The sequence below is a fragment of the Pongo pygmaeus genome, chromosome 1 (genome assembly GCF_028885625.2).
Source record: "Pongo pygmaeus isolate AG05252 chromosome 1, NHGRI_mPonPyg2-v2.0_pri, whole genome shotgun sequence".
NCBI classification, from domain to species: Eukaryota; Metazoa; Chordata; class Mammalia; order Primates; family Hominidae; genus Pongo; species Pongo pygmaeus.
Genome location: NC_072373.2, coordinates 2926313 through 2951385, shown reverse-complemented (window position 1 = coordinate 2951385; position 25073 = coordinate 2926313). Strand labels below are relative to the sequence as shown.

At 38.1% G+C, this 25073-nt stretch overlaps 1 protein-coding gene across 9 annotated transcripts in view; it reads right to left on the bottom strand.

Annotated features, from left to right (window-relative positions):
• Positions 1-25073, bottom strand: part of SMYD3 (SET and MYND domain containing 3) — a 770143-nt gene that overhangs the window by 355147 nt on the left and 389923 nt on the right. Inside the window, exon 1 of one of the 9 annotated variants that reach the window (XM_063666230.1) lies at positions 3796-3814. The exons of 7 other annotated variants lie outside the window; for them this stretch is intronic. In XM_063666230.1, the coding sequence (XP_063522300.1) occupies positions 3796-3813 (18 nt within the window). In that variant the 5' untranslated portion in view covers position 3814. Of the gene's footprint in view, positions 1-3595; positions 3665-3795; positions 3815-25073 lie in introns of those variants that run through there. One more of the 9 variants, XM_054446990.2, reaches the window with a different exon arrangement.

Here is a 25073-nt window from a genome sequence, read left to right as displayed (position 1 = left end):
CAGGGAGGTTCCTGTGGACAGAAACATCTGCTTCCTGCTTATCCTGTATCTCAGCATCTGAATGGTCATGACTGGAACACAGGCAGACTTTAGAAATATGGCAATTTACAATCTCATACTCCTCCAATCTTTTAGAAAAAGAGTGTGGGTAACAATAAATGTATCTGCTGAGAAATCACCACCTCACTCTACTCTTTTGCAGACTTCCCATTCTGTGCTCAGTCACCCTCAGTAGGCCTAAGTGTGACCATCCTCTTAGCACTCCCTGTAAACCTATTTAGGAATCCACAAAAGAAAGAGAACACCACCAGGCAGACTGGTGATGATATTTCTTGGGGAGGCTGTGCAGTTTTTCATAGTGAAGCCTACAACTTGGATTTTAGCACTAACAGAACCCCATTATTAGGAGGAGAGAAAAGCACTAATTTCAGATGGGCTCTGACAGGGGACAGTTTTAAGAATTTATAGACAGACACTTCAGTGACCAGCCAGGATATAATAATGGAAATTGGATTTACCCTTCCATCCATGTGTAACACCAACATCCAATGGTTTTCATGATACTCAACAAAAACAGCAATCACTGAGAGACTGGGAAAAAAACAAAAGGACTGCTCCAATTTATTAAGAAAGTTTCAAGACCACAGTGACGGTAGGTAGTGTGGAGTCCTGATAAGGTAAGTTAGCACCAACAAGGAAGAGGCCGGCCCCAGATGGGGGAGAACAATTGTTCTGAGAGACAGCTAATCACAAACAACCTGCTTGTACAACATCCTGTTTCCGAATACCTTGCTCTGCATATACCCCAGCAGCACAATCCTCTCTGCACATAACCCCTCCAGTATGGCCCTAGAAAACTTCCTTTCAGCCCCTGCCTCTTGGCAGACAGCCTCTTCTCTGCTGTGCTGGCCATTACTTCCTGGTAACATAATTCCCCGCTAATAAACTTGTTTTCGTTTTTGTTGTTGTTGTTTTGAGATGAAGTCTCGCTCTGTCGCCAGGCTGGAGTGCTGTGGTGTGATCTCAGCTCGCTGCAACCTCTGCCTACCAGGTTCAAGCAAATCTTGTGCCTCAGCTTCCCGAGGAGCTTGGGATTACAGGTGTGCGCCACCACGCCTGGCTAATTTTTGTATTTTTAGTAGAGACGGGGTTTCACCATGTTGGCCAGGCTGGTCTCAATCTCTTGACCTCGTGATCCGCCCACCTCGGCCTCCCAAAGTGCTGGAATTACAGGCGTGAGCCACCGCACTGGGCCTAAACTTGGTTTTAACTCACATCTGTTTCAGTAAATTATTTTACTTCCCGTGAAGCCAGCCTTAGTCAGTCACGCTCACAACAAGTAGAAGCCAGGTGGAGCCTGAAGGAGGCCCTGAGTTAAGGTGACAAAGTTGAGAGTATAGGGAGACCAAAAAAGGCTAGAGTTTACAGGACAGAATACCAGAGAGGAAAGAACTGCACAGGGAGAGAACTCAACACATCTCCCAAAGGTCAACCTTAAATATTCCACGGAGTACTAATCAGCACATGCACATGAACACACTGCCTGAAGCTGGGACAGGACTAACTGAAAGAGTTAGAGGTAACAGTAGCAGGTGCTCAAATAAGACCAAGAATAGTGCCTGCTCCCATCAACCAGAGTAGAAAACCTCAAGGTTCAAGGGGTATTGAATAGAAGACCCAAAGAGCCTTGCCTCAGTGACTTGCCCTGCACTAAATACTGTGCTGGTCCCACCTAAGAAAGGTTAAAAGCAAGACCACTTCCCCTACACACACTAAATAAAACTGTTTCCAAATAACTTCACTGTGTTACAGGGGAAAAAAAGGCTCAAGAATAATTTCAGGGATACAAAAATATCTAGTACCCAAAAAGATAAAATAACAACATCTGGCATTCAGTCAAAAGTTACAGCTTCAAGAGGACAAATACACGTGCAGAGAAAGAGCAGTTATGGTTTCGCTGGACAGCAGTGCATTTTCACTGGACAGTTGCCCCCAGTGTCATAGATGAGGTCACAGATGACAGAAAAGAAAACCATTTCTTGAAGAAATCAGACCTATTACTTTTATACAACTAGTGCTCATCAAATAACAACTACCACACAGAGAGAGAATGACATGACTAGCGTTGGAAAGAGATAAGAATAGATGAGTCACTAAGTACTTTCAATAAGAATTAACTGTGATCATGGCCGGGTGCGGTGGCTCACGCCTGTAATCCCAGCACTTTGGGAGGCCAAGGCTGGCAGATCACCTGAGGTCAGGAGTTCGAGATCAGCTTGGCCAACATGGTGAAACCCTGTCTCTACCAAAAATACAAAAATTAGCTGGGTGTGGTGGCACACATCTGTAATCCCAAGCTACTCGGGAGGCTGAGGTACAAGAATTGCTTGAACCTGGGAGGCAGAGGTTGCAGTGAGCCGAGATCATGCCACTGCACTCCAGCCTGGGCAACAAGAGCGAACCTCTGTCTAAAAAAGAAAAAAGAAAAAAAGAATTAACTGTAATCCTATACCTCAAGCACCCTGAGATGGACACACACACACACACACACACACACACACACACACACTTTCTGCTAAATACTACATCATGCTATAAATCCTTACCAGTAGAGTACAGCTAACATTTAACTTCTCACTTTGTAAAATACATTGAGGAGGTTTCTTTCACAGCTTATCCTATAAAATGGGGCTATAACAAGTCAATAGATTCAATTTATCAAAATATAAAACACACATAATGGATTTGGAACAGAACTGCAGCTGTATCTTCACTGACTCTCCTGCAGAGGAAGATACCATATAACTCAATGACTCCTTTTTATGACTTGTAAGTCAGTGAAAAGAGGCACTAGTTTCCTGTTAACCACTAAACACTGTCCATTATCTTAAACACAGAATACATCAAAACACCAGATGGGTTTTCAGCGAGAAGCCCTCAGCTATGCTATCTTACTGTCCTGAATCACAGAAAAAGAAATACAGAATATTAATGAGAAATAGAACAGCTTTCATACATAGCACATATAACTAGTTAGCCAGACCCATCAACATGACTTGGCCATTATTTACAGAAAAATAGTATTGCTTTAATTAATCACCACGTTTTCAAAGGTTAAGGTCATGAAACCAATCAGTCAGCTTAGACCTTGTTCCTTTCAACAAATGAGAAAATTTTCACAGGCAATACTTTAAAAATAAAACAAAAAAATTAGACTACTAACTGACTCCACAACCAAAATTCAGTCAAAAGGCATTAACTCCCCTTAATTTTAACAAGAAATGAAATGGTTTTCCTCAAAAACTCTTACTCCAGTGGATAAATTATAAATATTAGAATGAACTGCAAAAACCCCCTAGAGCATCTGCTTTTTTATAAACACATAGAATGTCTACTGGAAAACAAGCCCCCCTGAAAGCTGTACTGAATTACAAATAATCCACTCTACACTTGCTTGTCAGATCTTAGAACAAAACACACAAATATATCCACTTCACAGTATCTGTATAAATGGACAAGTAGAAATCCGAATCATGTTATCTGAAAATGTTTTGCGATCATTTTTAGAATTCAATAAATAAAAGATAGGACTTGCCGCTTTCATTTCCTTGTAGTGTATTTACATTGAACAGCACCTTCCGTTAGACGGAACCAACACAGATGTGGGTTTTCAAGTTGGTTTCTCTGCTGCCCCCTTCTGCTTCAACAAAACACAGTAGGCAGGCTACCCAGATGCCAAAAATACCTCTCAAAGCCAGGTTTCACAGAATAAACAAATCCAGGATGACTGATTACCTCATTTTTTAAAAGCATTTTCATATTACAATTGAAATTATTTCACGTGCTTTCTGAAATCTGATCCAGGTGTCTAGTTATACAAGCTCAGTAATGACAAGGCAAGGCTTCCCTCCCACTCCTGACCCCAGTGCTCGCTCTCATACACTCTCTCTCTCTCTCCTGCTCTCTCTCTCGCTGTCTCTCTCTCTCACTTAAATTTAGAAACCCACTATGTCATGCAGGCAGCCAGAAACTTCAAGAATCTTTTTTATTTCAAGTTCCGGGGTACATGTGCAGGATGTGCAGGTTTGTTACATAGGTAAACGTGTGCCATGGTGGTTTGCTGCGCCTATCAACCCAAGAATCTTTTACAGTAAAAACATAACTACTTTAAAAACTTGGTTCTTTCATTTCTGAAAAACAGTAGAATAACATTGTTTCTTTGCACTGGTCAAATTACATATTCTTTCTGTGACAGAATTTCTTTCTGCTAGGAACTTAAGAGCTAATAGTTACAATATCATGATCATCACACATAGTACAAATAGTATAGGTCCTAGGAGGCAAAGACCAATAACTGTAATGCTGATAATGAACTTTTAAAGGTAAGGGACTACACAAACAATAGTGATTCTGAAAATGCTCAGAATATATACTGAGCAAAATTCTCAGCAATGAGGTATATAAACCTGAAGTGCTAAATAATTTCACAAATAATTATTTTAAATACACACTAAAGGATAAATTTAACGTAAAAACAGTAGCTGACTTTTAGTTTATTTTTCCAGAACTCAAATGTTAAGCCAAAAAAAGTCAAAGCAGAAAACATGATAAATGATACCTTTAAGTTATTCAAATAGTGGGAAATATTTTTAAAGCAGGTGAGATTTTTCCAAGCAGAAAGTGCACCAAATACTGAAATCACAGAAGACAGAACTCAACTCCATTCCTCACCTCAAATGCACTGAAGACCCTTAGAGACACCCTAGAAGCCTCCATTAAATCCCATCAGGAAGTTGCATGTGCAGGTATCATGTGCAATATGGTGCACCTGCACCCCAATGATCCAAATGCCTCAAGCTAGAACCATCACTGATGCTTACTCAAGAATGTCAGCAATGGGAAACATTAAACACACAAACTGTGGAGTGCTCGTTTCTGCTGGTTTCATACCCTTTCCAACAAATCTTCCATCCTCTGCCAGGGAAATCTTTGTAAATCAACATCTGATGAGACACCTCCAGGTGATGGAAAATGCCAGCTAGTCTGAAATATCCATTCTCCCGTCTTCCTTGAGACTCTCAATTTTTTTTTTTAATGTGTGCTAAACAGAAGTGTTGTATGAAACGTCAGCAGAACTTAAACTTAAAAGGTATGAGGCATGTGCTCTTTTTGGCTCTTCTGCCTTTCTTTCTCAATGCAGGGGTAATGGCTGGAGCTCCAGCAGCCACCTTGAACCGTGCAGGACCTTAAGGATGAAAGTCAGGTGCAGCACGACCGAAAGAAAGATTGACATCTGAGGACCTTTTAAAGATGCTTCTCCAGACCTGGAATACTTCCCTCTAGACGTCATTTATTTTTATTTTTAATTTTATTATTTTTTTTTTTAGAGACAAGGTCTCACTCTGTTGTCCAGGCTGGAGTGCAGTAGCACAATCATAGCTCACAGCAGGCTCAAAATCCAGGGCTAAAGCCATCCTCTTGCCTCAGCTTTCCAGTAGCTAAGACTACAACCACATGCCGCCATGCTTGGCTAAATTTTTTTTTTATTTTTGGAAGTTGGTCTCAAACTCCTGGCCTCAAGCTGTCCCTCCACCTTGGCCTCCTAAAGTGCTGGGATTACAGGCATGAGCCACCATACCCAGCCAAGACTTCTCTTACATGAGAGTATAAACCGTTGTATCTTTCCACCACTGTAGTTCGGTCTCTGTCTTGCAGCTAAGTCCAAGTTGTAACTAAAACACTTACTCTTTTTTTTCTTTCTTTCTTTTTTTTTTTTTTTGAGATGGAATCTCACTTTACTGCCCAGGCTGGAGTGTAGTGGCATGATCTCCACTCACTGCACCCTCCACCTCCAGGGTTCAAGCGATTCTCCTGCCTCAGCCTCCTGAGTAGCTGAGACTACAGGCATGTGCCACCATGCCTGGCTAATTTTTATATTTTTAGTAGAGACGGGATTTCACCATGTTGGCCAGGCTGATCTCGAACTTCTGAACTCAGGTGGTCCATCCACCTCTGCCTCCCAAAGTGCTGCCATTACAGGCATGAGCCACCAAAGCTTGCCTAAAACACTCACTCTTGAACAACTCTCTATCACCTATCAGAAGTTCTAAGCCTTGCTGCCTTGCCAGTTTCATCTCCTGCCATGTATGACATACACTATTTTTCTCAAGAATGCTATTCTCTATTTCTCTATGTAGGAGAAGAAAATGTTTCTTTTCTCACCCATGAGTTTGTGGCTGAGATCCCTATAACAAAAGACAGATTGACAAGAGAAAAGCATATAAATTTATTTTAATGTAGGTTTTAAGTGACCCAGGAGCCTTCAGAAATGAAGACCCAAAGAAGCAGGGAAACCAGTGTATTTTAATGCTTAGGTTTGATGAAGACCAGACAGTTATGGAGAAGTGTGATTGGACAATGGGAATATGATCTAATGGTAACAAATTGGGGAAAACTTAGCAACGCCTGTTCGTTCACATTCTTCTTGGTATCTCTCTGTCTTTGAGGATAAGGATAGTCTCTTCTCCAGGTATAGAGAGTATGCCTCTGGAATGAAGGATTTATAACTTGCTTCAGGAGATAAGGATGAGTAGAAGATAAGAGCGACTTTCTTGCTTCTGCTGTTTGTTCTAATGCCATATTTTGGGGTAGCATGTCCGGAACCCCATCACTTATCATGCTCCAAATTTTCATAGATGAGGGGTTTCACTGCCTGAAACCAGACCTTAATCCACCCTCTACTGACCTACTAAATTCTTAGTCCCCCTTCCTAAACTCAAGGGTCGCTTCCTGTATAGTTTTTGCTGGGCCTCTCTTCCCCAGCCCTATTGAGGCTCTCCTCTTCAGTCTTTCTCCTCCTTCCACAGCATCCCATTCACAGTTTCTACTTGTTGGATTCCTAAACATCTGTATATGTCTTCTACAAATCAATGGGCTCTTGAGTTCAGGGAGCATGTTGTGTCCAGTTCTGTATCTTTAGCACTTGGCATAATGCGTGGCTCATAATGACACTGGCTAGATGGCCAATATTTTGATTTATAAACAATGGGTCACAGGCCAGCCAAACTTGAACGTGATTTATTCTGTGAAATCATCTCCAACCCAACCATCCCTCCTGTGTGCTTCCAGACACTCTGTACAGACCACTGAATAATGTATTTGGGGTTAGTTATGTACACATCTGTCTTTCCTGCTAGGCTGTGAGATCCAGAAGGGCAGGGACCACCTATCACACAAGTTGGTACACCTACCTCTGAGCACTGTGCCTGGCTTACACCACCTGCTCAATCAATATTTTCTCAGTGTTGACAAAAATGACTACATGAAGGATGGCTTTCTTTAATCTCATATTCATTCCACGTTGCTACAGTGGGGATACAAAAACAAATAAAACACATTTCTTGCTTTGAGAAGGATACAGTCTAAGAATATTAGAAAACATGAATACAGCTTTTAAGACAGAACATCATCTTGTGTCCGCAATCTCCAGCCCCTACTATGACTAAACTTTAAATATTTTGTGATATAAAGACAAAACAAAAGTAGTATTTTACTAGGACATTATCCTAATACACAATTTCTCTTGCTCTATGAGTATTTTTTTAAGCCACCTAGTGAATGTGTAGCAACAAAGAACCATTTGGAAGTTATTCACTGTCTTGCAGACTGAGTCAGATCATGGCTAACTGACGGTCCTCTCTCATGTTTCTTGTTTTGTTTTGCGTTTAGGGTTATTTCTTTTTCTTTACTTTTCACCATTACTATCAATTTTGAAATTCCTTCCATTTTGCAAAAAAAAAAAAGCTTTCCTAATTATTGTTCATTATAACTGTAATCTTTTAAAAATGAAAGAGTCCAAAATTCATCTAAATGTCTGTTAAAAATGAACAGAAGTTGGCCAGGTGCAGTGGCTCACGCCTGTAATCCCAGCACTTTGGGAGGCCGAGGTGGGTGGATCACGAGGTCAGGAGATCAAGACCATCCTGGCTAACATGGTGAAACCCCGTCTCTACTAAAAATACAAAAAATTAGCCAGGTGTGGTGGCGGGCGCCTGTAGTCCCAGCTACTTGGGAGGCTGAGGCAGGAGAATGGCGTGAACCTGGGAGGCGGAGCTTGCAGTGAGCCGAGATCGCGCCACTGCACTCCAGCTGGGGCCACAGAGTGAGACTCCGTCTCAAGAAAAAAAAAAAATGAACAGAAGTTGACTTAAGATACAGTGTAGTTTTTAGTCTACATATTTAATTTTCAGTGTATTCCCAGAGAAACAACAGTGTTGATTATCTCTCTTTCATGTCCTAAAATTAATAGCAGCTCATACCAAACCCGTCTAATGGAAGGATAAAGACTTGCCCTTCAGGGCAGTAACCACAAAATCACTGTTGCAGGAAGTAGGAAGAACATATGCTGGAAACTGGTTCTAAAATGAGCAATCAGTGATGTCATTATAGGGAAAAGAGTACAGTGTTAATGACAGAAACTGGGAATATCATCCATGACAAGAGCATCACAATATAGCAAAGGGATTACTACAGAGTTCTAATCAAATGAAATATCACAAGATAATTAAACTTTCCATGTTCAGAATGAAACTTCAGTTAATATAACACCTACATCCTCTGGAGTGGTATTCAAAAACAGTTCAATTTTAAAGGAAAAACTCTCATTCTCCAAAATTTCAAAAATAAATATCCCTTGCAGAATGAACGGGAAGAAAAGATTAATTTACAAAAAAAAAATAATTTCCAATATTTTTTGGAGATAAGTAGACACATTAATAAAGAATGCAGGGCCAGGAATGGTAGCTCATGCCTGTAATCCCAGCACTTTGGGAGGCAGAGGCAGGAGAATCTCTTGAGGCCACGAGTTCGAGACTAGCCTGAGCAACATGACAAGATCCCATCTCTACAAAAAATTTAAAAAATTAGCCAGGAATGGTGATGCACACTTGTAGTCCCAGCTACTCAGGAGGCGGGGGCAGGAGGATCACCTGAGCCCAGGTGTTTGAGGCTGCAGTGTGCCAAGAGCCAAGGTCACACCACTGCACTCCAGCCTAAACAACAAAGTGAGTGCTGTTTCTCAAACACACAGAGTCACACACCCTTATGAAGGTGTATTCGTATATGACAGAACTAAGAATTCTGAAAACTACTACTTGCTACCATGTGGGAAATTACCAAGGCTCCGAACATCTGTCATGTATTTCAAAAATGATTCACTAAATATTAATCCCATTACACGCTAATGAAATATCCCTAGTTGCCAAGTAATTTTCAAAAATGCACCAACTAATTAAAGACCAAATCACATATTTGACTAAAGTACACGTTTCATTTAACTCTTAGCTGAACGCTTTCATTGAACTCTGGATTGCTCAGTAACCAAATGTAAGATGGCATTGTGTATGGTGACCAGGCCAAACTCAGCTGATGTCCTAACCAAGGACACCAAACAAACATGCCCCTGCTCTCCAGGACTAATTTCACATCTGCACTGAAAAACACAATGAAGGGCGTAGCCACGATTAACTTCAGGCAAATCAAATGGCTCCCAAAAGAGGCCAATTTTAAATCTATGGGTCACAGAACTTCTTCATAGGAAGTTTCTGTCGAAGGAAAACATATTTTGAGTTTTTTGGTTTTACTTTGATTTCCATGAAACACTATCTCTATAATACCCAGTGGAGTGCAGTTAAAGAGAAAAATTAAGAGGAGATAACAGACTGTCCTTTACAATGTATTATCCTCTTTTACCCTGTTCTCTCAATGAAAATTGAGTAACAATTACAAAGTTCAAAATCACAGAAATCTGACATTTAGAAGTACCAGAACACCTTTCAAATAATGAGCTGAATATGTTCAAAGCAATCCAAAATTAAAGAGAACTTCAAGGTGCAAGCAGTTGATAATCTAAACAGAAGAGCCATCTGATGCAACAGCCTACATCATTCTGCATTGGCCCTGCAGGGTGGCTCACGCCTGTCATCCCAGCACTTTGGGAGGCCGAGGTGGGCAGATCATGAGGTCAAGAGATCGAGACCATCCTGACGAACAATAGTGAAACCCCATCTCTACTAAAAATACAAAAATTAGCTGGGCATGGTGGCGGGCACCTGTAGTCCCAGCTACTTGGGCGGCTGAGGCAGGAGAATAGCTTGAACCTGAGAGGGGGAGCTTGCAGTGAGCCGAGATCACGCCACTGCAATCTCCAGGCTAGGAGACAGAGTGAGACTCCATCTCAAAACACACACACACACACACAAATCATTCTGCATTGACTTTCCTAAAGGTGGCAGTCCTTGGGTTGCATCTTTTTATTTTTGTCCCTAATAAAATTGAAGCTATTAAAATTGTATTACATGCTTGTATTGTTTTATGTAAGGTAGTATTCTAAGTCCAAAATACCTAATTAAAACATTACAAAGGGATGCATACTGTCCATTTTTCTTTTCTTTCCTTTTTTCCCTGAGAAATGCACAATTTTACATAGGAACTATCAACAAAATGGCAGCCCTAGCACCAAAAGATGGGACTAGTTCTGCATCTGCTGCCATCAGCCTTTCTTCCTATCAGTGCCTCTTACAGGTCATCTCTGTAATCCTTGTCACTATATCTACGAATATACCACATTTTCTTTATTTTAAAATCTCTCCATTTAAGATCCTTTCCACAAAAAATGTTGTCTTTGTATTTACCTCACTGCCAATGCTTAAACCATATTTTGTGTATAACAAAGTCAATAAGTGTTGGATTAATGATGAATTATCCTATCACTATTATTGCAAAAGCAACAGTTTTAATAAGTGATAAACACTCTCTTTAAGAAGTACATTTAGCCTGTGTTCTAGTCTCAATATTGTCACTAATTGGCTGTGGATTTAAGGCAAGTCACTTAACCTCTCTAGTTTGTTTCCCAGTCTGTAAAATGTGGAGTTGGCCAAAGTGACTATTTAAAAATTTCCAAATGAATGAATGAATGAATGAAAAGAAAGAAAAAAGGAAGGAAGGAAAGAAAGGAAGGGAGGAAGGAAGGAAGGAAGGAAGGAAGGAAAGAAGAAAGAAAAGAAAGAAAGAAAGAAAGAAAGAAAGAAAGAAAGAAAGAAAGAAAGAAAGAAAGAAAGAAAAAGAAAGAAAAGTTACTTCCAGCAATAAAGACTACAGTTCTACGAGGTTTTTTTAAGGTTTTATCAACCAAATCACTAAGTCTTTGAAGGTCATTCAATTGCATAAAATCCAAAGATGCTGTCCACAAATAAGGTGAAGTTTGAATAGAGCCAATTTCCTAACATGTATCCATCACCTATTAAGTGCAAAACACTGAGCTAGGCGATGTAAGTGCAAAAAAATGCATAAGACTATCCCTCGGTTTTCCAACCTAATGAGGTAGATGAATGAGTAAAAGAGTAACTACAGTAAAAGGCAGATAACATAAGGCCGGAGAGGGACACAAGCAGCATAATTTAAGACAGAAAATAACCGGGTGTGATGTCTTCAGCTAGAATATATCTTGGTTGAGAATGTATCTGATGATCATACACAGAGACCTGGACAGGCCTCACCCCAGGCCACTCATGACACTGTAATAGTGATCTTCTACTTAAAACAAAATCCAAAAATTTCCCTTATGGAGTTATGATGTCTCAATGATTATGGAACTTTACTACAGTTGGTAAAGATGTTGATGGCAGCATATTTAAAACTTTGAATAGTCTTCCTTAGTACTTCATATATTGAAGTAGAATCTGCATCCAATGCCCTTCAAAAACCCCTGCCTAATGAACACTATTTAAGTCAGTAGAATATAATTTTCATCATTTTAATTTTATCCGAAGAATATGCACTGGCTCTTTATTGCCTGTTACGCCAAATTCAAATTCCTCAGACAAAATCCCACTGTACCTATGTGGTAAATGGGGTAACCATATTATGTATGACAAGTTTCTACGACAAAGAAACTTGAGATTTCTAGAAACCAGATTTTCAGATACTTCTTCACTTTGATATAGATAGACTAAAGAGGAAAAAACAAAATTTAAATTTTTTACCTATTTAATATTTTAAAAGTAATCTACTGGGTATAGAACAATTCTTAAAGTTCAGCTGAGGACCATGATTTATGAGCTCGAAGGAAAGACATACTTTGATGGAGTGGTAACATATAATAAAAGACACTTTGGTAAAGCTAAGAGGAATAAAAGAAAGAATGGCAAGGCAAAAACAAGAGTGATGTGATCACGATCAGAAGTGGTGACAGGGATCCTGAATAACAGACAAATATGGGTAATTTGGCTATGAACCTTAGATGATGACAGAGAGGAAAACAGCCAATCAAGCAATCAAGCCCGTCAATGAAACATCACCACCAAGAAGACATAATTTGTAATTAGAGTAGCAGTAAAAAGGAGTGGCAACTACCTATCCACTGTATCCGTTTTATACACAATAACCTTTGAGGAATCTATAAGATGTATTGGAAGGAAGAGACTAGAGGGTTAGAAACCATTGGAGCAGCATGTCAGTATCCCCAGAAGCTATCAGCCAGCCATCTAGAGAGTGCTTCAAGCAGAATAATTCCAGAGCACCAAGAAGCATTACTTATACATGGCGCAGTGCCGTGCCAAGCTAAATCATGGAGCAACACAGCACTGCAGCTTGGACGGGATCCCCATTTGGGCATGAGCACTGCAAAGGAGCTTTAGATCAGTGGTTGTCAGTGGGGCTACTAGGGACCATTTTCAGTATTTTTAATTGTCACAATGGCATGTGGTAGACTGTAGCCAGGCCTGCTAGACAGGACAGCCTTGGATAACAAATAATTACCCAGTATTCTGGAAGTCTTTCAAATGTTCCACCAGACTTGCTGGTAGGTGAGAAAATCCTGTTAATTCTTTGAATATAGAACCTAACTGTATTTTACTTACAGACACAAGTGTTCCTTGCACTGTTTAACAGTCACTGAATTATCAAGGAATGCAACATCCTTAAATGTAAATTGAAGAGGAATTATACTTTGTTTTGTTTGCAATTGTACCATGAGTTGTTCATCATTATGAAAAATCATGTCAACAATTCATGGCATTTAAATCACCAACATAATAACCAGGCATCAATCTACATACATAGATGTTACATTTATAGGATTCTCTGTATGTTTATGTGTATACTTATTTACTCCTTATTTCAAAGCTTCAAATAGAAAGAAAAGCTTTTGCCAATACTCAGTTGAATGTTGTTTTACTCCTCTTTAATTCAAATATATTCATTGCAAGTAGGTCCAAACACCTGATGACATCATTTTATCTCCAGAAATAGTCAACAAGTAAGCATTTACATAATAAAATACACTGAAAGCTATCTTTCTCTTTTCTTTATATTAAAATTGTAACACTATTTTAATATTTAAATTTATGTGCAGAGGCAGTTATATTATTAATACATTTCATTTCAGAAATAAAGGGGATATTCCAAAACTTATTACAAAGATGCAGCACTGAATCTAATAGGGTTAGATTGAATCTAATAGGGTTAGTAACCACTGCTTTGGATGCACAGAGAAACTCTAGAGAGTGGATTCCAATGTATCTACACAGGAAGGTAAAGCACAAAAGTACCAGAAGGTGATGCTAGTTCTGAAAAGGAAAATATCATTTGCTCATGATTAGAAGAGAGAAATACAGATTAATACCATATAGAACACTGAAAGGGCAGCTTTTCCTGTTCTTTGAGGATGCTTGGTTATTGTAAAAGGTAACAAGGCACCAGTTCCCATGCCAACCTGAGTCAACTGCCAAACACCTAACCATACCATAGACTGCATAAACACCTCAATATTTCTCATTCACAGAAAAGGCGAGAACTTTTTTGTCAATAACGTCAACAAAGACGAGCCCAAGTATTTTCAGAAATACCGGCATTTCAGTGTGATGATACTGCATTGGAAAGTTGGATAAAGTAGACAAAAGATAGTTGAGAAATCCTGTAGAATTCTGTATTTTGTTTTAGTATTTTGTTTTTAAGGAGCTAATTTCTAGCTTGTTTTCTTCAATTTCTGTTGTCTATAGGCAAAAAGAACTAATTTCCTTACTGGTCTAATCCCTAAACTCACTGCAGTGGAACTGAGTGAAATGTGAAAAGGAGGCTGGGTGTGGTGAGTCACACCTGTAATCTCAGCACTCTGCGGGGCTGAGGCGGGCAGATCACCTGAGGTCAGGAGCTTGAGACCAGCCTGGCCAATATGGTGAAATCCCATCTCTACTAAAAATACAAAAATTAGCCAGGCGTGATAGCGCATGCCTGTAATCCCAGCTACTCGGGAAGCTGAGGCAGGAGAATCACTTGAATCTGGGAGGTGGAGGTTGCAGTGAGCCAAGATCATGCCACTGCACTCCAATCTGGGCGACAGAGCAAGACTCTGTCTCAAAAAAAAAAAAAAAAAAAAAAGAAAAGAAAAGAAATATGAAAAGGAGAGGAGATCATATAGCTAAAATGAGTATAAACATAGATTATAATTTCTAGTATTAGTATTTTAATTATTAGTATTAAGTATGCATTTATTATCATCAAGTTTTACAACACGCAGTAAGGGTAGAAATGTAGACATAAAGCAAAGTCCTACTTGGTAACAATAACAATCAAATACCTCCAAGTCACTGTTGCAACGTTGTCTTCTCCACGAGGCCTAATGTGACTTTCTATGTAAAATTGCAAGTTGCCCCAATTCCTGCACTCCTCCTCTCGATCGCTATTATGATGTTCAGTTTTATTTCACAGCTCTTACCAGTTTCTAGCATACAATGTAATCTGCCCATTTATTATGGTTATCGTTGCCTCCTACCTCTAGAATATATGTCTATGAGGGGAGGAACTGTTCACTATATAGTCCAGTATGCTGAAAAGTGTCTGGAACAGGGTAAGTTAACCACTATGTATTTGTGGAAAGAATGAACAACAGCACATACCATTTGCTGAGTGCTTTCTATAGGCCAGGTACATTGATAAGTGCTTTACATAGAAATCTTATTTAATTTTTATTATAAAAGCCTGCAAGGTAAATATTAATTCCTATTTTATAGATGAACAAACTGGGATTTAGAGAGAGTGCAACAGTTGTTCTACACGGTACAGCTAGTGAGCAATGGGGCTGGCCCTCAAGCCCAGGCAGTCTGACTTGGAAGTTCATTCCATATTCGCCACAACAGAAACTCAGTATAGCTCAGATACTCTTTTTCTCCCTTTAGGGGGTGAAACGGGTATCTGGATTAGTCAGCTCCATTGTGCGTGTGTGTGTGTGTGTTGTGTGTTGTTTTGGTTTTGTTTTGATTTGTTTTGTTTTGTTTTGAGATGGGGTCTCACTCTGTTGCCCAGGCTGGAGTGCAGTGGTGCAATCACAGCTCACTGCAGCCTCAACCTTCCCTGGCTCAGGTGATCCTCCCACCTCAGCCTCCCAAGTAACTGGAACTACAGGTGCACACCACCACACCCTGCTAATTTTTTTGTATTTTTTTGGGGTTTTGCCATGTTGCTCAGGCTAGTCTTGAACTCCAGGACTCCAGTGATCTGTGCACCTCGGCCTCCCAAAGTGCTAGGATTACAAGTGTGTGGTCCGCCCCATTATTGATCCCATTCTTGTTCATTGCGATCCTTCAAAAAATATGCAAGATGGAAGACAAGGTGCAGGCAGGGGACGGATGGGGAATCTTTGTGTCTTCAAAATCTCTCAGTTTTGCTATGAAACTAAAACTGCTCTAAAAAAATTAAGCCTTTAAAAATAATGTCTTAATGCACTTATATTTCTGAATACTTCAATCTTGGGGTCATGAAAGCTTTAATGGGTAATTGTTGACTTAACACCTTTACAACAATCAAAGATTTACACCTAAACATTACATGAGGTAAAAGGAAATTTATTCATCAAATACAGTAAAAAAAAAAAAAAAAAAAAGGTGGAAATTAAGAACAGAGTAAAGCACGGTTGACCTCAGTTTTTTTTTGTGAGAGTTTCTATTTTCTCATTTGGTGAAACTATCTTTGAGGGACTGACCTTTCGACATTCAGCACCATTTCCTTTGACTCCCGGCATCTTCTGCTGCATGTTCACTATTCAAAGTAGCCCAAAGGGAACCAAGACAGTCTACAGCTATTGTTTTGCCATTTAATCAAACCTGAATAAAGAGCTTGCACACATAAGGAAAGTAAAATGTGTCAAGGGACTCACTAGAGGTTACATGAAAGAGGCTGCCATGGGGAGGACTCGTCTGTTCACGTAACATGAATAATTTCCCCATCGAGTTGAGAAAGTTCTGAACACATTTCTTTCTCCTTTTTTTTTTAAGACTGAAAAATGGACATAAGCCCATAGCACTTGTTAGCTAGTCAAGCAAAGAGTGTACTCACTAAATTTGTGCATAGAAACAATCATGATCCCACAGCAAAAAACACTTCCTTACCATGCCCTTCATAGCAGGCATTTTGAAAACTGAAAATTCTGGCAAGTCAAATATGTAACTGTAGCTATGTCTACTTCTGTTTAAAGGCAGAGAGAAGAGGAAACTAAGAATACTAATTCCATAATTTCAGAATGAGTTGCAAGTACAATATTGGAAAGAATACCCTCAGAAAACAGGTTCCCCAGAGGCAGGTGACCACAGCAAGTCATCAGGAGAAAAACTTATATGTTCAATTTTTCTATCATCATAGAATTCATCCCATCATAAATGGAGGGAACTCTTCACCTTGAGAGGCTACAATTTAGGATGAAAGCTTTAATGTTTAATATGTAGACAAAATTATCACTAAAATCATTTAGGCTTGTCCAACTTTTCATGAAGTTCCTAGACCTCCATATTTTCCATGTTATAAACAGTGTTATGAGTATTTTCTTAATTGAGCTCCCACTTATAAGCACTGAATCCATTTTATGTCTCCCAAAAACCAAAATATTTAAATTAAAATACAGGTAGCTCAGATTGACTGCCTCCCACAGGAAGACCATTTATACTAAAACGTGCTGATTCTTATAGAGTGACTACCCTTTTAAAATTAAAAACTGCATCAGTGAAAGAAAATTACAACCTATATTTATCATTCAAAAAGAAGCTAGAAACCTTAAGTAAAAACAGGGCATTTTTGTTTTCAAAAATCCAATTTTTATTCTCATTATATAACAAAGAATTTTAATGTCTCCCTAATCACAAAAAGAAAATGCTGTTTGGATTAAAAGCAGTAGTTACATGCCACTCATTGCACTCCAGACAGTTCTGACCTTTTTGTAAGAGACCAATTTTGTATTTCCATTTCTCCTGCCTCAACTATTGCACTGGCTTGAGAGTTGGGCTCCTTCCTTCCAGTCTTGACTCTCTAATCTATATTTCATGCCATGAACAAGAATTATCTTTCTAAATCATCATAATAATTTCATTCTCCTACTTGGAAACTTTAAACAGCTCTTTACTTAATAGAGAATAAGGTCCAAACTTTATACTAGAGCATTGAAGAAACCCCACAATCAAACCTCGTCTTAACACTCCTAGTCCTGTACACTACAACAAGGCTCAACACACTCTATGCTCCAAGGACTAGAAGCAAATAAAGTCCTTTCCATGGGCTCAGGAACCTTCCTTGTGTGGCTTCCTCATTCCCTCCACTTGGCTGCCGCTGAAATTTAAAATCAGCACATGTTCTACTTTTCCCATGAAGACATTTCCAGCCCTCACAGTCATAATTACTTATGTCTTCCTTTGCATTCCCAACACACATACATTTTTGTCTTTAAAATGATGCTTATTTTATCATGATTAGTATCATAGGGGGTTGCCTCCATTGCCCTCTTTCCCTCTAGTGTGTGAGATCAAAGGTCTTGTCGTGTTTAATTCCAGATTATTATAACAAAACACTAGGTACATGGTGGCGGCTCAGGAAATGTTTGCTAAATGAAAGAATGAATGGAAAAAAAAAAAAAAAAAGAAAGAATGAATGAATCATGTAAACATCCAGTCAGTTAATCAGTAAGAAGGAATAAGGGTGAAATGTTGAGTCAAAGACAGGACTTTGAGTGCCTGCACTTTCACTTATAAGAACCTTAGGTTCTTATTCATAAGGCTGACCATGCCTGCTCTACCATGATAATAACAAGGAAAGAATATACATTTCCATTATTTCATAGTCAACCCAAAATGACCTGAGATGTATTATACATTCCCAACACTGTGAGGGGCACATTGAGAGACAGAACATAAATTTCAGCTATAACTCTTACTGATTGTCTTTTGTCTATTGAAATATTCCCCTCCTGACTACACAAATTATTTCTTTAAAAAGGTGAGTTTGAACCACAATTTTATGATTTATGCAAGGATAAAGTCTGACATAAATTTCCCAAGAAGTCTAGAACTGGTTATTAAACAATGATGAACACATATGAAGACAATGACCAATTAAAGACAGAACATTTTCATTAAAATACTTCACATGAAACTAAATATTTTCCCTTTTTTATATGGTTGTAAGGCTGAAGGTCAGAAAAAGACTATAATGTTTAAATGAGAAATTCTTGATGTCCTTCTGAGCACAATGAAGAACCACAGGGGAATGATATCAGTTATGTTTGCAACATACCCAAACAGTATAGAGTGAAAAATGAATGTTGAAATTTAATTTTTAGCACTATCTCTAATGGGCTGTTATTAAGTCCTGGAATTGGGACAATCCTACTAAACATGCCCATCAGCGACTTGGCTGAGATCATAAAAGGCATGCTTACCAAATTTAGAGATGACATAAAATTGGGAGAAGTAGTATATATATTAAATTTATATATTTAAAAAAGCTTTACAAGAAACTCATCAGATTAGAAGACGGGCCTAAATAAACAAGATTACATTCATCCAGATTAAATGCCAGGTTCTGAATTCATGTTTTTAAAAAATTAATTGGGTTATGAAAAAAACAATCCATGTACATGGACTAGAAAACTATATGGTCAAATAATTTTTAACAAGAGTGCTAAGACCATTCAATGGCGGAAAGGACAGTCTTTTTGACAAATGCTGTTGTTAAAACTGTTTATCTACAAGCAAAAGAATGAAGTTGGACGCTTACCTTACACCATATACAAAAATTAAAGCACCTAAACAAAAGACCTAAAACTATAAAACTCTCAGGAGAAACATAAAGGAAGTCTTCATGGCATTGGCTTGGGCAAGGATTACTCAGGTGTGATACAAAACACAGGCAACAAAAGTAAAAGTAGAAAAAGTAGGCTAAATCAAAATTAAAACTGCTATGTATCAAAGAATACAATCAACACTGTGAAAAAGCATCCACAGAACAGGAGAAAATACTTGCAAATCATTTATCTGGCCAGGGTATAATATCCAGAATTTATGGATAACTCCACAGCTCAACAACAAAAAAGGAAAAACCCAATTTTTAAAATGGGGAAAGGACTCAAACAGATATTTCTCCAGAGAAGAATTACAGGTTGCCAACAATCACATGAAATGATGTTCACCATCATTAGTCATTAGGGAAATGCACATTGAAACCATAATGAGGTTGCCACTTCACATTCACTAGGATGGCTACTATCAAATAAACAGAAAAGAAGAAATGGCGGCAAGGATGCAGAGAAACTGAAACCCTTGGGTACTGTTGGTGGAAATATAAAAGGTGCTATAAAAACTACAAAAAACAGTATGGCATTTCTTAAAAAAAAAATAATAATAATTACCATATTATCCAGTAACCCCATTTATGGGTATACATCCAAAAGAATTGAATAGTATCTAGTATAGTATCTAGAATATATAAAGAACTCTCAAAACTCAAGTTTGAACAACTGAACATTTGATTGAATAACTTTCCCAAAGCTTGTCATTTAAATGAACCCATGGCATGACTCAGGGAAAAGCAGAACATCGTAAGATTCCACTCCCAGGCTCCTGAAGTTACTGAAAACATCTATTGGTCCAATTCCCACCAAGTAGGGAAAGGACGAGAATGTTTCCCATAACAAATCTCCATACTTTACTAAATGAAAAATCTGAAAAAGTAAATAAATAAATACTTCTAAAGACCTGAGTGTTGTTAAGCTTATTATCTAATGATAGTATCTCATTGTTCCTTCAGTTTTTAATGCAGTTTTCCTTAGTTAAGAATTTACAGGAAAAGAAGGGCCAAAGGGAGCTGTTACACCTGCTTACCTCACCAACAACTATCTTCTTGATATATGTCATCACAATTGGCTGATACTAATGGAAGGAGGGGTGTGGCTTTATTAAAGTGCATCAGGAGAAACATCTTCTTAAGGAAATGTCAGCTTTTATATTATTTTATAAGAAGAAGGAGAAAGAGCGAGAGCACATGTGCAAGCGAGCTGAATGCACACACGCCCAATGAACTCAACTACTATCAAAAAAAAGCTTGAAAACATTTCACTATTTTATAATAGCCACAGCTGAGCCAGCAAATGACACTGTTGTAGCTACTATTTATATAATTAAAATTGTACCCTAACATTTCATTTTAGAACTCCATATTAAACCACTGCCATCTTTAAGCTAAAAGCACTTCAAAAGAAACATATTCTTGTTATGGTCAACTAATTAAAAGTGCATTATATTTGGACCAGAAGAACCTATTTCCATGCACAGGCTAAAGACAGCCCGGGGAAATGACTAGTGAACCTTCAGATGAGATGACATTTTAATTTTCCTTTATATATCACATCTCTTACACCTAGCTTCATAAGCATGTCAGCTCACTTTGTCACCTGCTGTATTACATTAAGAAAATGTTTTTATTTTCCCACCTTTTCTTCTAGAAGTGGCCTATGACTGACATTTCAGGAGGAATAACCTTTACTTGGAAATATTCTCTTTTAGAAATAGTACTCCGAAAGTATATTCCAACCTAAGCTCCACTTAAACATAACTTAAAATGCAGCTTTTTATATAAGGCATTTTATATATGTTTATTAAATGCCTTATAATAAACACTTATGTATTCAATTCAGCTAGATCACATATACAATTCATAAGTAATCTACATAATTTATAAATTTTATACACAAAATTTAAATTATATACCTATGATTTTCATAACATAAATTAACACATACTATTTATATGCCCCTAGCAGAATATGCTTCAGAATCCATGAATCCATTGAAATAATATGCAAATTTTATATCTGTACATACATGTGCTTAGCTTTCCACAGTTTCTCAAAAGAATCTGTGACTCAAAAGAAGTTAAGAACCACTAGTCTATTCCCAAATGTCCATCATATTATTTAAATATAAGCAGCATCTCTGAACAGGAGACATAAGACCCTCTGTCTTTTAGATGGTTAAATAACATGCGGCTTTCCATTTGAATCTACACCTATATGCAACTGAAACTGACCACATTTTCTTCCCCCGCCCCGCTTTTAATGACTCATTTTTAATTTCCACTTAAATGCTAAATAATGTCTACTTTTAAAGTGTGCTTGTTTGCACATCACACCAAACTACAATTACATCCCCAAGAAAATGTTCCCAGTCAAGCTAAAAAAAAAAAAAAAAAACTTAGCATACATGCTGAAGAGGCTGCTGTTTGGTACCTTGGTTAGTGCTGAAGGAGGCAGTAAGAGCTGGAAATGCGAAACAGCTTCTCTTACAATTACATCAATATTACAGTTCAAGAAAGTCACACTATTTAAAACTATAACATGCTCATAAAAATTCAAAAACTGGCTCTTTTTTCTGTTATAATATGCTGAAGAGCTACAATCATTCAGTCATCTACCTGAAAGCTTTTGTTTCAAATGTTTTTTAATAGGTCTCACTACTCCTCTGTAAATGGTTTAGAGTAGGACCTTTGGTCTCATTCATCCTTCTATATGGAGCATCAGACAGTACCTGCGAACACAAAGCAATTCAAAAAGTTTTTTATTAATTAATATTGTATGACCTAATTAAATCCTAAAATTTAAGCTTCTGGAAGCTATCCCAGTGTGCACAGCTTAAGTATGCTCTAAAATGACAGAGGGGCAAAAGTAAGCCATCTTAGGGACATGTGTCAAATTATTCCAAACAACTATCACTTCCAGTAACATTCCTGAGTCATCTCAAGATAAGTCCATGCTAGCAAATATAGAAGTCATTAGCCAAAGAACGTAAATTTGCTTAAGATGCAGCGGCAAAAGTGATCCCAATATCAATCACCTTAAAGCTTCATAACTAAAATGAGTCTGGCAATTGTCTCAGACACACACACACACATACATGTATGTATATAATGTATACATATTATATATGCATAACGTATACATATTATATATGAACAGAGTAGAAATATACAGCTAAAATTATTTTCATATACAAACCAAAACGACATTTTAAATAAAAGAGAAGCATATAACATCATACAAGTAGAAGGAACTGCTAAGAGTCATCTAGTTCAAACTCTAATCTGATCCATTACCTTTCAAGCATTCAAGTAAGTTTTCTGTCCTGTTTTTTAAAGGCCTCTAGGATTATATAATGTATATCAAGTGTAAGGCTTTCCAAAATCATCCTTTATTCACTTATGCAAAATAAGAAAGAAAACAATGTGAGAAAAGATGAGTATTCTCAAATCTGGCAGTGCCTGCTGATAACTTCTCACTGTTAGATCAGAGAGTTATTGGTACTGTTTGTCATTCATGTCCTGAAATCTTCAAGTACACCAGGAACTGCACATGTTCCCAAACCACCATTTCAAATTAGCACCAACAGACTGGAGTTAATAGCATATATAACACATTCTGCAGAATTTAAAGCTTTCAGGCCAGCTCTAATATGTAGCTATGCCTTGACTTGTGGTTATTATCCTACAATAACATAAAAATTAGCTATCCAGGTAAAGAGTAGCTATCCATTTTTTAGTTGGCTACCCACCCCCAATTCCAAAAGCATAGGTCCATCATGTTCCGATTTTAAAGTTGAAAGAAAGGCAGACACCTTAGACACCTCATGGAGGAGCCCGGAGACAGCTGTGAATAATGCTGCCCCATCTGAGATAGAATCTTCTTTTGTTATGTATTGGGCACTTAAAGAAAAAAAGTACTAACTCTGTAATGGCAAAAGAAAGGTGCGAAAAAATGCAGGATAGAAGCAGGGCCTTGAGAATATATCTGGGAGTTGCAGGAAGAAGCTGGGAAGAAGGCTGAGACAATGTACAGCATGGGTTCTGCAGAATGGGCAAGGAGAACATAACAACCAGTAGGCAAGATAAGGAATACAGTTAAATGAATGAATGAGTGAGTAAATGAATGAATGAACCAACATAGGAACCAATGAACAAACAAATAAAATGAATGAATGAATAAGTGAATGAGTGGGCATATAAATGAATGAAGCTGATGAATGGTAGGCTGGAACTAAGATGCAGACAGTCGTAAATGTCAGGTAATGAGTCTGAATTCATCCGAAAAAGCAGGATGAGAAAGACATTTCTTAGACTTCTGCAGAGCACAGTCTGCCCAGCTGTATGCACAGACCTAACTAAAAGCAATGAGAGTTCACGGAAAGTTTTTACTTCTATGAAATCATCACTGTGGAAGAACATTCAGGGAACAGTAGGCTGAGGATAAGAAACAGAAGTCTTACAACAGGTCCAAGGACTATGAGCTAAGCCACTGGGTTGTTGTTTTTCTGATCATGCATATACTGGAATTTTGGATTTGGGTTTTTTTAATTGATATATAAGTCACGTGCTGTAAAATTCATGCTTCTAAAGTAAACAATTCAGTTGTTTCTCATCTGTACACTCATCACCACTATGTAACTCCAGAATATTTCATCACTACATAAGGAAACTCTGGACCTATTAGTGGTTACTCACCATTTCTCCTCACCTGAGTCCATGGGATTCACATGTTTTAATCTTAATATTAATTTCTCCTTTATGTATCTCCCCAAAGTGCATATAAGGACAATATAAGGACATCTGCACAAAGCAGACTCTCAGTAAAAGATACATGATGATCTGCCAAAGAAATACTGTCAGAATTCAGGAAGTATCAAGACAATTTTCTTTCCACCCATCTGATGCGACATTTTTACTCTCACACGGTGAGTAGCAATTTTCAAGGTTCATTAAGTTTTTTAAAGTATCACTTGGTTTCCCAATTGCAAAAGTTTCAGTTGTTTTTCTCCCCACTGGATACCGTAACAACCTAAATACAGTGGCCAGATCAAAAGACGGTAAAAGTAGATGGTGCACAACTAATAACCCAATTCAGCAACCACAGCCTTAGATCATGATCGATTTTTCCCTCCAACCTACAGAGTGAAACAAGTTCTGAGAACGCACAGGTATTTCTCTGCAAGTCCCTAGGTGGAAGTAGTGGGTTATATGCTTAGCTGATTTCTTTTTCCATTTTAAAGTCATCTAAGAAGGTATTTCCATTACATTTTGTACGTAACTCTACTACTGAGTTTTGGAATGGCTCTTTGGTATTTGGCAGCACATTTTAAAAAAAGGAAATCTCCAAATTCCTCTCAGAGATTATTACCCTGAATTTTAGAAGAAATCTCACTGAGGCTTTATATGTCATCCCCCATTACACACACAAACACATCCTTTTTTTTTCTTATTCCTGTTAAAAATGTAAAATACCTTTAATTATAAAAAGATATTCCTTAAGATAATTAAATCCAGCTGAATAAAAATATAATATGTATGTCTTACTCATTTTCCTCATTCTGTGCATAGGGCCAAGGGGCCAAGGGACTAAATTTACACATAGCACCGAGGTTGTGCACAGTCCTCCTCTGCCCCATCCTCACTCCGCCCCGAGTGCTGCACTATGAGAACAATACACCCTCTTCGTATATATTCGCTCACTACTTATGAAAGATGTTTGCATTGAAACAGTTGTTTTCATAATACTAAGCTTCTAGGATTTAAAAAAAATAAAGCCCAAACTGAAAACAAAAAACAAAAAACCTGACTGCATTTTGGTCAGTTCACCTCTTCCTATAAACTTATTTTTTTTTTTTTTGAGACGGAGTCTCGCTCTGTCGCCCAGGCTGGAGTGCAGTGGCGCGATCT